This window comes from Vombatus ursinus, unplaced genomic scaffold, assembly GCF_900497805.2.
Source record: "Vombatus ursinus unplaced genomic scaffold, bare-nosed wombat genome assembly UNPS02010461.1, whole genome shotgun sequence".
NCBI classification, from domain to species: domain Eukaryota; kingdom Metazoa; phylum Chordata; class Mammalia; order Diprotodontia; family Vombatidae; genus Vombatus; species Vombatus ursinus.
Genome location: NW_020950239.1, coordinates 9,238,577 through 9,250,948, shown reverse-complemented (window position 1 = coordinate 9,250,948; position 12,372 = coordinate 9,238,577). Strand labels below are relative to the sequence as shown.

Below are 12,372 nucleotides of genomic sequence, written 5' to 3'. Positions count from 1 at the left end.
TAATCCACTAGAGAAGGAAATGGCAATTGACTCCAGTATCTTTGCCAAGAAAACCCCAAGGACAGTATGGGTGTGTTGTGGTCTGCGGAGGTCACGAGGAGTCAGTCGTGGCTGAACAGCAACAACAACAATCTACTAAATTCCCAAGACTTGCCCTCCACTCCATCTCAGCTACACACAGAGGTCATGCCCATGACCTCACCTCTACCCATGTACAGCATTCCAGATTCCTTCTTCTGAAGATCTTTTTATCATTCCATCTTTCCCTCTGCATTTTATCCCTTAATCCTCTTCTTCATCCCTACCTCAACCTCCAGTCCCTCCCTTCCTAAATTCTTTCCCATACTGTCATCCCTGCAAAGGCTGTTCTCTCCTCCCTTCCCTATCTTGACTTCTTGGTGAATCAATTTAATGCCATCTTAGCTCCTTTGACCCCTTGTCCTATCACTTTTTCAGGCCTTGCCAAGCCTCCAACTCTGGATTCCTCCTGCCATCTGTCTCCTCCACCAGTCCTATTTCCACATAGCTAAGTAAGGTTGGAGGAAATGGTGAAACCTTGAGGACTGGGCTGATGACTAATTCCTTTTTACTGTTCCTCACAAAAGGCATGCTATCATCTATCTCAAGGCCTCAGCACTTCCTCCTTATCTTTTTTATGAAAAAATCTCCTAACTGCTAGTGCCTTCCTAGCCTACTGTATTTCTAATAATAATAACAGTAATAATAATTATAGTATTTATATTGCCAGGCACCGTTTTAAACACTTTATCCCCACAACCCTGGAAGGTAGGTGTCATTATTATCCTCATTTTACAGTTGAGGAAACTGAAGTAAATAGAGGTGCCCAAGGTCACACAGCTAGTAAATGTCTGAGGTCAGATTTTAACTCAGGTTTTCCTGACCCTAACCCTAGCTTTCAATCCACTGTAAGTCAGCTTCCTGTGGGCAGGCATCCAAACACCAAGCATCTGGCAGGTGCTTAATAATGGCTGTGGATTGATTGAGGTTGAGTAGACCTGGATTCAAAGCCTGCCCCTAATGCTTGACCATGGACAAGTCCATAAACCAGGAGAGTTGACTAAAGAGGTCCTTTCCAACAATGCAGACCCCCAACCCCCCCCCCAATCCTGCTCTCCACTCTGCTCTCCTTGCTGGTCAACGTGCCACCATCCATCACTGCAGAAAGGGATTCTATTCAGGCTCCAGTCGCATTTTCTTTGTTCCATGAATTATCGCAGCCAGAGGATTCACTCCCAAGTAGAGGGGAGCCTCTCTCTACTCATTAGGATGCCCTGTCTCTTAAAAGCAAACTTTCCAGGAGTCTGTCTTCTCTTTTCTTTCCCTTTCTTCTTTCCTTCCTTTCTCTTCTTTCTCTCTCTCTCTTTCTTTCTCTCTCTCTCCAGGGCTGGAATCCGCTACCTCAAGCCCACCCACCTCAAGGGACCACAGGGTCCTGCACTGAGAGCTGGGGGGCAGTTCCGAGGGGGTCCCCACGGAAACCTACGAGGTCACGACTGCTTTCATCACATCAAGACGTTTTACTGTCTAATGTGATAACTACGGATAAAATCCACACACACAACTCCTCGAGGGAGAATGAAGGCTTTTTTCAGAGTGTAAAGGGGAGAATAAAAAGTTGCTAGCCCCGCCTCCTTATTTTACAGAGGAGGAAACTGAGGCCCAGAGTAAGGGGCTCGGCAGGGAGGCGGGATTCGAATCCAGGTCCTCTGTCACGGTGGCCGCGGCCTGGGCCTGGAGCAGTTGGTCTGGAGGCGCTCGCCAAGGGCACCGGAGCTGAGCCCTGGGAAGCCGGAGCGCCACGTGCTCGAGCGCTCTAAGGGGCGTGGCACTTCGAAAGCCCCGCCTCCTCCGAGCGAGCTGCACCTCTGATTGGCTCGCGCTCTCCAGCCCGCCCCTGGAGCCTCCTCATTCGCCCGCCCTCGTTACTCCGGGTTACGGCGGCGTCGGGAGGCGGGCCACGAGGAGGATGGGCAGGCGGTTGAGTGCCCCGCCCCCTTCTCGCGCATGCAAACGGTCGCCCAGGCGAGCTCGAGGACTGGGGCCCGGATCTTGCGCGGAGGCGCGCGCACACGGGTCGGGGTGTGGGAGGGGCAGGGAGGGGAGGAGGCCGTAGCCACCCGTCCTTGTTACCAACGAGGAGCCTCCATCGCCGGGGTCGGGGGAAAGAGAACGGCGACCATTCCCCCCCCACCCCGGCGCTCAGCCGCTCCACGCGCGGCCGCCGAGCCCTCCTGAGTCCCCCCGGTGGTGCTGCAGGTCTTCTGGGATGGGGTGGATCTTTTCAGGTAAAACGGAGGAGGCGCTGGGACAGACAGGGTGGAGCCGGTGGTGACGCGGCCATTGAGGCGGGGCGGGGGGAGGGGCCTCCGTCAGGCTGGGCCCGCCCCCTGTCGGCCTGAGGGCGGGGAGAGGGTCTGGTAAGCGGCGCACAGCGCCCCCTGGAGCCCGAAGCGAGCAGGGTCTGCGCTCCCGCGCCGCTCTCCCCCCTCCCGTGGAATCCGAGCCTGCGCTGCGCATGCGCCGCGGCGGGCGGAGGCTGGACCGGACCCGCCTCCAATGGGGCAGAAGCGGCTTGGGGGTAAAGTCAAAGCGTGCCCGCGCTTCTCGGGAGGGAGCCGGGGCCCGAGGGACTTGCGCTCCTGCCCGCCGCCCCTCCCCACGCACGCGGGGCTGCGTGGCCGAAGCCGCTGACCCGCCAGGTGTTTGTGACCGTGCGCTTGTCTGGGTGCCTGGCCCCGTAGGAAGGTTAACGCCTCCGCCCTGCGGGGTGCGGGTGTCACGGGTGCCCAGCCCGGCCCCGGCGCGGTCCGCCGTCCTCGGACGGGCCACCTAACCCTCCTGGGCCTGCAGCAGCCCTTCTGTGAGTCAGATGGTGAACGAGGTGCGGCCCCTGCCCCCCTCCCGCGAGGCGGAGGGAGGCTCTGGTCCGAAGCGGGTGGGCATCGTGCCCGCCGTGCCTTGTTCTGCTGAAGCCGCGTCCTCGTGGCCTTCGGGGGCCGCAGAAGGCGACTCCAGGCTGCCGGATGCCTGCTGGGTGCTGGGAGAGGACCCGTGATGTAGCGGCTTGTGAGTGAAGGGGATTTGAGGGGGGCAGAGCCCTGCCAAGGTGTCACCCTCGGGCGCTCCTCCAGAGCCATCGGAGTCCGGTGGCCGGACCCTCTCCTAGTGTGGAGGGAATTATAATGACTATGCCAGGGGATTAGAGCTTCCAGAATCGCCCCTCTATTGAGTCAGACTCACAGTACAGCTTGGACTGATCAGGCAAGCTTTGGCCAGGCTCACGATCACTGGCGTCCTTCTGCCTGTGTACCCGAAGTGAAACGACTCAAAAACTGTTTGATTGATTGACTGACTGAGTGTAGAACCTGTTCCAGGCACAGAACTCTGGTCCTGTGACTCACCAAGTAAGCCCCCCCCCCCCCCCCCCCCCCCCCCGACTGCGGCAGTACCCCCCCCCCCCCCCGACTCCAGCACTGTATTTGTCTTCCATTTGTGGATTTGTTGTGGGGAACCGCTCAAGCCTGGGAAAGCACTGTTTATAATCCACCTTCACCCCTCCCTTCCCCACTTGTGAGTTATGTGTAGAACCTCGGTCTTCCCTTCAGCAAGGTGGAATTCTGATCAGGAGAATTCCCAATTTGCAGATCTGTGCCTCATAATGAAACTAACCGATTAAATGGTTACCTGATTACTGGTACTTTGTCTCTGGTCTGCTGTTTAGTCATTCTCAGGTTGGAGACCTAAACCCTGTTAACACTAGGAATTAGGTATAGGAAGGCAAAAAAAAAGTCCTCAAGGAATTTACGTACACAATATGCAGGTTGTTTCTGAAGTCTCCCGGGGACACTTTGCATATAATTTATATGCAAGAGAACAAAAAAAAAATCAACAAGTATAATGCAATGCCAGGAAAATTGAGAACAGAAAGGATACTTAAAAAGGAGGAGTTCAGGGAAGGCTTCCCAGAGGAGGTGTCACCCCAGCTGCACCCTGAAAGAAGAAATAGTTTCTGAGGAGTGGCAGTGAGGAGAGGAGGATGTACATTCCAGGTATGGGAGCTGGTCTCTAAGTTGACACATGTGAGAGATGAAAGATCACATTTAAGGAATGGTTTGTCTTGAATTTGAAAAGTAGGTGGGAAGCAGATGATTGAGGATCTTAACAGGATGTGGAGTTTGTGTCTTACAGGAAATGAGAAGGCACAGAAGATTTTTGACCAGAGTCCAAAATGTCAAGTCTGACAAGTTTTGACAGGTCTGACTTGTGCCTTGGGAAGAGCAAGTAGAATGGCCATTGGTTATTATTGCTACCTGGCTGACCCCTCTCCTTTTCCAGTTGTGTACCTCTCAAATCATAATTGCTAAGCCCATTTGAAAACTCTGCCACTTTTTAGATAGAACCCATTTTAAACCACCTGTGCCAAGTTTTGGTGACCCCAGATTAGGTCACTCTCAGGAATTTTCAGTCTAGATTCCATTCCTGCCAAGAAAGGCTACCTGTAGACTTTCTTTTTGAAATGGCCTTTGTTCTAGGGGCCTTGGAAATCCTGACAGAGCTTTTTGATCAGGCCAGTTGGTAAATTAAGAGAGGTCAGCTGCTTAGGGAGAAAATTAGTTTTGCATAAGAAAGCTTTTTTGTTTCACATCCAAATCCCCTGTATTTACATTGACATCTCAGACTTTTGTAAATATTTAGTAGATCTGGTGCTGCAGAAAATGACCCAGTCCTGTTGAGCAAGGTTTTGTCGTTCCTTTTAAAGAGGACCAATGACGTCATTGGAGTGAGGTCTTGACTGGTGAGTGAATTGGATTTAAGTGAGCCAGAGTTGTACAAAGTTGTCAGCCTCACTCTCTCTTCTAGAATCGTCGAAGTCCATCGGCAAGACAAAAGTCAAGACAACTGGCGATGGCCCAGGATGCACTGGATGACCTTGGTGTTTTTGATATTTGACCAAGCTGTAAGACCTCTACGGCGCTTTCTTTAACTGCCTTTATGGCCATTTTAACAAATTATTCTCATCCAATGGGAATTCCACTGGGTGAAGTCTTCACATGCTTGGGGTAGATATCCCCCTAACTCAGTGATGGGTTTGAGGCCTGTCAATTATCCTTAGTCTGGTTTAGCCTATCTGTTGAGATGGTTTTACCAGGGTATGACTACTGCTCATGCTACAGCTTCTTGAAGCCACAGGTGAGAGTTGGGTGGCAGATGGACACCAAAAGTGGATGAGCAGCCCTGAACAGGGCTCGGCAAGCCCTCACACCAGAGGGGCTAGTCCTCCCTGAACACCCCATATACGTCATACCTAAAAGAGTCCGCTAGGTGGCGTAGTGGACAGAGCGCTGGTCCTGGAGTCAGGAAGACCCATCATCTTGAGTGTTTTGGCTGCTGTATCGCATTGTCAGCTCATTCAATTTGTAGTCCTTCCTACCTCGTGCTTGTGAAGTTGAATTTTTTGAACACATTTATCCCCATTGTCATCATCATCACCATCATAAATGATATTTGAATAGTGCTTAAAGGATTACCAAGTGCTTTACATATATTATTTCACTTGATCCTCACAATTCTAGAAAGTTAAAAAAAAATCATCCCCATTTTACAGATGAATAAACAGGATGAGAGGGGCTTAATGCCTTGCTTGCCCAGGGTCATTTAGCTGGTATCTGAGATGAGACTGAAATCTAATCTTCCTGCCTTGAAGCTCTGTGCTACATCTATTTAGCCACCCAGCTAGTAATAGATGAAGCCCAGTGTTGGATCTGGTAAGATCTTTTGAACCCTGACTCTGTAGTTCAGTATTTAATCTAATTTATCCTTCCTATCTTGGTGTTATTTACACATTTGATTATCTAAGACTGTATTAGAAATAGGAGAAAGCTAAGACCACTGAGCCTGGAGTCAGGAAGACCTGAGTTCTAATCTGGCCTCAGACACTCACTGGATGTGTGATTCTGGGCAAGTCATTTAACCTCTGTTTGTGGCAAACCACTCTAATATCTGTGTTGAGAAAACCACGTGGACAGTGTGGCCACAGGGTCGGGGAGATTTGGACAGGTCTGAACAACAACAACAATATTAGAAATGTCCAAAGTCCAAATTCCTGGAGCACTCGACTGCTGGCCTTTTACCTTGTCATTGAACCATCTTTACCTTGTCAATTAAGCATCATGGCCTTTACATCTGGCCATTAAGCTGTTCTGCCTGTGCCTAACTGGGTTATCAGCTAATCCAGTGGTCACAAAACATTTTTTGAGTGTGTGCCCCTGTCACTAAGAAGACTTTGAGCAGCAGCTCCCACTGTAGGTATATTTATTTATTTACAAATTATACTACTGTCCTAACATATATATTATAGAATATACATAAAAAGAATTTAAAAGTATATGATAGGGATGAAATATTTTAAGAATAATTTTTATATTCCTTATGATACAAAATTCCCTGAAAGATACAAAACCCTTTGTTATTCTCCCTAAAATATAAATACTAATATTTTTTAGAGTAATGTAATTGAATATACTTAATTTCCAAAGTCTTTGTTTACCGCTCTATGAGCTAGCTGTTCAAAGGTCTAGTTCTAAGTTTCATTATTTCAATTCTTGGTTTTAATGACTGTTGTAGTAGAAAATAAAAATTTGAGATATAGCCCTCATCAGAAGAAGTATCATTGGAGGCTTTTATTAAATCATGATATCAATTTTTCAGTCCCATCTTACAATGTGCAAATGTTTTTGTTCAGATTTGGCTAGTACATTTCCATCTTCCCTGATATCAGTAAGTTGTCCTTGCAAGTTACTCAGAATCTGTGTTACATTTTTATATTTTTAACAAATGGATTCTTAATCCACTGAAACTCACTTGGATGATTTTTAATTAGCAAATTCTGTTTCCAAGTTGCTCCTCTGTCAGCTTCATGACATAATCTTGAATTCCAGGCCTACCTTCACCTGGCGTTCCTACTCTGGCCTCTTGGATTTCTGATTGGTGATCAGTCATCATAACTAAAGGGCAGCACCGGGCCTGGAGTCAGGAGGACCCCGAGTTCAGATCTGACCTCAGTGGCCTCAGACACTTACTGTGTGCCCTGGGCAAGTCACTTAACCCTGTTTGCCTCAGTTTCCTCATCCATAAAACGAGCTGGAGAAGGAAATGGCAAACCACTCCAGTATCTCTGCCAAGAAAACCCCAAATGGGGTCATGAACAGTCGGACACGACTAATGGACACGACAACATCATCGTAACTAATGCTTCCCTGACCTACCACATCGGCCATCCTCATGCTAATGCCTAACTTCATCTTCTGCCCCCAGCCTAGCCCTCCTGCTGTGGGTCTTGAGCTTCTGATCAGTGATCATTCATTACTGGTCAAGCCCAGACGCCTCACACTGTTGCTGCTCTCTGGCCATCTTTATGCCTCTCTGCTGTGCTTCAGCCATCCATGAGGGCCTCTAACCACCACTCTCTTCCCCTTCTACTCCTGGGCCTCTGGAATGGACCCTGCTGCCATTCCTGGAAAGTACATGTCAGTCAGTTACCTTATGTCACCATCCCTGGGGCATTCCTGACCATAATACCCCTCTCTGCCCACCACGCCCACCACTTATTCTTCCCTGTTAGAATGTAAGCTCCTTGAGGGTAGGATCTGCCTTGTTTTTTCTATTTTTCTATTTCTAGTACTTAGCACAGTACATGATAATAAGTGCTTAATAAATACTTTTAATTCATAGTAAATATTCAGATATCAGAATTTTTACAGGAGCACACATTGTTGGCAACAAAAAAAATCCCTAGCTTTCAAATATCTCATTGTGATAGCTTTTTTGTACCCAGCTAATATCACAAGCCACAGTATATTCTTGAGTGAAGTTTGTTGATAATGACATTCATATTTAAAGTTTCCTTGCTTATTTTGGATTTTTTTATGATCAGCTCAGATCTGATTAGCTTGTCATTGTTTTTACTTTGTAATTTGGTTGATGAACTCGTGTTAGGAGTGGAAGTGTTGGCTTTGCGCTTTTTTGTTCTTTGCTTGTGCTATTAATATCTTTAATTCAAGGCTTTTTTTTTCAGGAGTCTGTTAAAGACATTTGTCCATTTTGGGAAGGTTAGTTTAGTTACAAATAGATAATATCTGTAAATCTATTTAACTGGTCGTCCATAAACTGCAATACATCACAATAGACTGAAAGTAAATGAACAAGTAGAGTTAATCCCTCCTCAGTGTGGAATTCCAACCCTTTCCCCAGTATATCTTGGATGCCATGTGTGACACATGCCTGTTTGAAATATGGATACATTAAATATTAGTAAAACTTTATTTTAAAAATTCTTTTAGAAAATCAATATAGGAGCAGCTAGGTGGCACAGTGAATAGAGCACCGGCCCTGGAGTCAGGAGGACCTGAGTTCAAATTCAGCCTCAGACCCTTGATACTACCCGTGAACCCCAACTGCCTAGCCAAAATAAATAAATAAACAAATATTGAAGCTCTAATGTTTTCATTTTGTATCCTAATGTATCTTTTTGCATGCACTTTGGAAACTACAGGTCTGTCTCATACCTGTCCATCTTTTCCACTAGAATGGCAGAAAAGACTTTGTTAAAATGTAGGTAAACTACACCCACAGTATTTCCCTACTTTCATAGTCTACTAACCTTGTCAAACATGGACATTAAGTTAGTTGGATATGTGATCACTCCTGTTTTTATAGATATTAGTTTACTAAGCATCCCTAGAGTCTCACTGGTCAATAATTTCCAGACTCTGTTCTTTTCTCCTTTTTGGTAATGGAAGTGTTATTTGACCTCCGCTTGCATGGCACCTCTTCTATTTTCCAATATCTTTTCCTAATCACTGATAGTGACTTAATCACACCTGTCACTTCCTTCTCTACCTGGGAATGTTGTTTATCTGGGTCTGGTGACTAGCCATCCCCCTACTTACCTTAGGTTTCAATTCCCTGTTGGTCATTTTTTCTCTCCTTTCTACCTCAAAGATCCTTCTCTTAAGCAGAGAAAATAAGAAAAGGTAAAAGTCAAACTCATGTACTAGATAGACTAAGATGAATCTCAGGAACAGGAATGTCCTTGGTTCATTGATACAAATGATGAGGTCTGGAATACCAGTCATTACTTTTTATTTGAAGAAAGGGATGTGCTGCCCCCAGGGCTCACCACCCAATTTAGAGAAGATAAATGCTGGTAGAAACAACAGATAATAAAGTTATAACAGTAGCATAAAGGTATCTTAAGTACCAAGGGTTCTGGGCTTGGACCTGCATCTCACTATTGCTCTGGCACCTTGAAAAAGTCCCTTAACCATCCAGTGGCTTCTGTTGCTTTATCTGTGGCAGGGGAATGATAATACTTGGTCAGGATTGTTGTGGAATTGTAGTGAGAAAAGAAATGTATTTTGAAAACTTCTTTGAAAATCTTGAAGCAGAAACATGTAAGAAATTTTTGTCATTATTGGAATAAAGTCTTTTCAGTATTGATTGGACCCATTTCCAAAGTAAAGCTTATGGTCAAATGAAAAAATGTGGATAAAAATGTCTAAAAGATTTATTTTATTTTCACAGGTGCTACTAGAATAAGTGAAAATAATCTCCAAAAATTAAGGTATTATTACTATGCTATAAGTATCTCTCACTTTAAATATACTTATCTTATGGAATTTTGAAGTTACATAATTGTGAGAATTATTTTTACCAAATGTGAAGTCATTTTGTATAATTTGTCATTTTAAGGATAAAGTATTTTCTCTTCTTTAGCATCATCTGCTTCTTAAGTGTTCCAGCTCTGCTTCTCCTTGGCCTTCTTACTCCCGTGAGTCTGGGATTTCATCAATGCAGGTACTCACTTGCATGACCCAGATCACAGCCCATCCTATGTGGATCTCATCTGGAGCATCCTGAAGACTGACCACATGAGCCCCGCTCTGTGCTCTAGATCTTCTTTGCATTCTGTTGACATAGCATGGTTGTGTGTGTGTTTGTGTGTGTGTGTGTGCATGCATGTCTTTGTTTTAATCAGAGTGTCATCAAAATTAGATCCATTGTTCTCTCAAGATATATGATTTTAACATACACCTTACAGGAGATCCATTAAAGTAATATTTTGTTTATTAAGTTAGATACTTTTTTTTTTTTAGCTTTTTTTTTTGGTGAGGCAATTGAGGTTAAGTGACTTGCCCAAGGTCACACAGCTAGTAAGTGTTAAGTGTCTGAGGCTGGATTTGAACTCAGGTCCTCCTGACTCCAAAGCCAGAGCTCTATTTTTTTTAATTATTATTTTTAACATGTGTTTTTAAAACTTTGGGTTACAAATTTTCTCCCTTCCTCTCTCCCCACCCACCCTCATTGAAAAGGCAAGCATCTCGATACAGGTTATAGATGTGTAGTCATGCAAAACACTTCCATAGTAGTCCTGTTATGAAAAACTAAGTATATTTCCCTTCATCCTATCCTACCCCCCATTTATTCTATTCTCTCTTTTGCCCTGGTCCCTCCTCAGAAGTGTTTGCTTTTGATTATCCCCTCCCCCAATCTGCCCTCCCCTCTATCAGCCCCCTGATCTCTTGTCCCTTTCCTCCTTTATTTTTCTGTAGGGTAAGATAGATTTCTATATTCCATTGTGTATGTTATTCCCTCCTTAAGCCGAATCCTATGAGAATAAGATTCACTCATTCCCTGTCACCTTCCCCCATTTCCCCTCCACTGTAAAAGCCTTTTCTTGTCTGTTTCATGTGAGATAATTTACCCCATTCTACTTCTCCCTTTCTCCTTCTCCCAGTATAATTCTCTCTCACCCCTTAATTTTATTTTCCAGATATCACCCCTTTGTCTTCAACTCACCCTGTGCCCTGTATCTATCTATACATACATATAATTTTTTTCCCTCCCACTACTCCCACCCCAATACTGACAAAGGACTCATGAGTTACAAATATCATCTTTCCCTGCAGGAATGTAAACAGTTCAACTTTAATAAGTCTCTTACGATTTCTCTTTCCTGTTTACCTCTTCCATGTTTCACTTGAGTCTTGTATTTGAAAGTCAAATTTTCTATTCAGCTCTGGTCTTTTCCTCTGGAATGCTTGAAAGCCCCCTATTTCATTGAATGACCATTTTTTACCCTGAAGGATTATACTCAGTTTTGCTGAGTAGGTGATTTTTGGTTGTAGTCCTATCTCCTTTGCCCTCCAGAATGTCATACTCCATGCCAGTCCCTTAATGTAGAAGCTGCTAAATGTTGTGTTATCCTGATTGTGTTTCCATAATACTTGAATTGTTTCTTTCTGGCTACTTGGCCAGAGCTCTATTCACTGTACCACCTAGCTGCCCCAGTTAGATACTTTTAAAAAATAGTTACTATGTAATAAGCACAGAGGGATCTGGTATTCTCTGCGTCTGTTAATCAGTTGTATGCCTTCACTTCAGGAAAATTACTTTGACAGCTGAGTGGAGGATGGACCATAATGGGAAGAAACTTGTGGCAGAGAGACCAGGCAGCAGGTTATTACACAATAGTCTAGGTGTGAGGTGATGGGGGCAGGGTAGTGGCAGTGGCAGAGAAAAAAGGGGGCGTATGTGAAAGACGTTATGAAGGTCAACTCAGACCTTGGCAACAGATTGGATATGGAGAGTGAGAAAAGAGGAGGAGTCAAGGTTTGGGAGGATCATGTTGCCCTCAACAGTGATAGGGAAGTCTAGAGGAGGGAGGGTCTGAGGGTAAAGGGTTCACTTTTGGTCTACTGAGTTTAAGATAACTACAGTACATCCAGTCCAAGATGTCTGATAGGCAGGAGGAGCTAGAAGACTGGAGGGCGTCTGAGAGTGGAGCACTGGAGTGGTAGATTTGAGAATCAACAACATAGGAATGAAAATTGAGCCGCTGAGGTCATTAAGTGAAATGATAGAGAGGGAGAAGAGGACCCAGGAGGGCCTTGCGGGACCCCTCCACAGTTAGTGAGTGTGATATGAATGAAGAGCTGACACAGGAGACTCCAGTGTGGTCGGATTGGTAGGAGGACAAAGGTTAGAGTGTCATGAAAAAGAAAATATCAAGGAGAAGAGGGTGATTGGCAATATGAGAATGCAGAGAGTTTAAGAAGGATGAGACTGAGAAGAGTCCTTTAGATTTGGCAATTAAGAGATCTTTAATTTTAAATAAATGAAAATTGTTAAGCATTAACTGTATGTGCTTGGGACACAAATACAAAAGAGGTCCTATTCTCAAGGAAATTTGTTTTCTGCTGGGAAAGGGGAGATATTAACCATGTATATAGATACAAAAATACTGCATTCTCTCTCTCTCTCTCTCTCTCTCTCTCTCTCTCTCTCTCTCTC

At 45.2% G+C, this 12,372-nt stretch overlaps 1 protein-coding gene across 19 annotated transcripts in view; it reads left to right on the top strand.

Moving 5' to 3' along the window:
- CCDC158 (coiled-coil domain containing 158) overlaps positions 1–12,372 on the top strand; it is a 115,993-nt gene that overhangs the window by 8,617 nt on the left and 95,004 nt on the right. For 8 of the 19 annotated variants that reach the window (XR_003568470.1, XM_027854578.1, XM_027854582.1 and 5 more), the window contains exons 1-3: positions 3,342–3,425; positions 9,604–9,643; positions 9,796–9,876. Coding sequence is in view for 11 of the 19 variants with exons in the window: in XM_027854578.1 (XP_027710379.1) it covers positions 9,871–9,876 (6 nt within the window). In the remaining 8 variants the exon portion in view is untranslated. Of the gene's footprint in view, positions 1–2,160; positions 2,307–3,008; positions 3,088–3,341; positions 3,426–4,716; positions 4,817–8,605; positions 8,632–9,603; positions 9,644–9,795; positions 9,877–12,372 lie in introns of those variants that run through there. The other 11 variants (XM_027854564.1, XM_027854565.1, XM_027854567.1 and 8 more) reach the window with 11 other exon arrangements.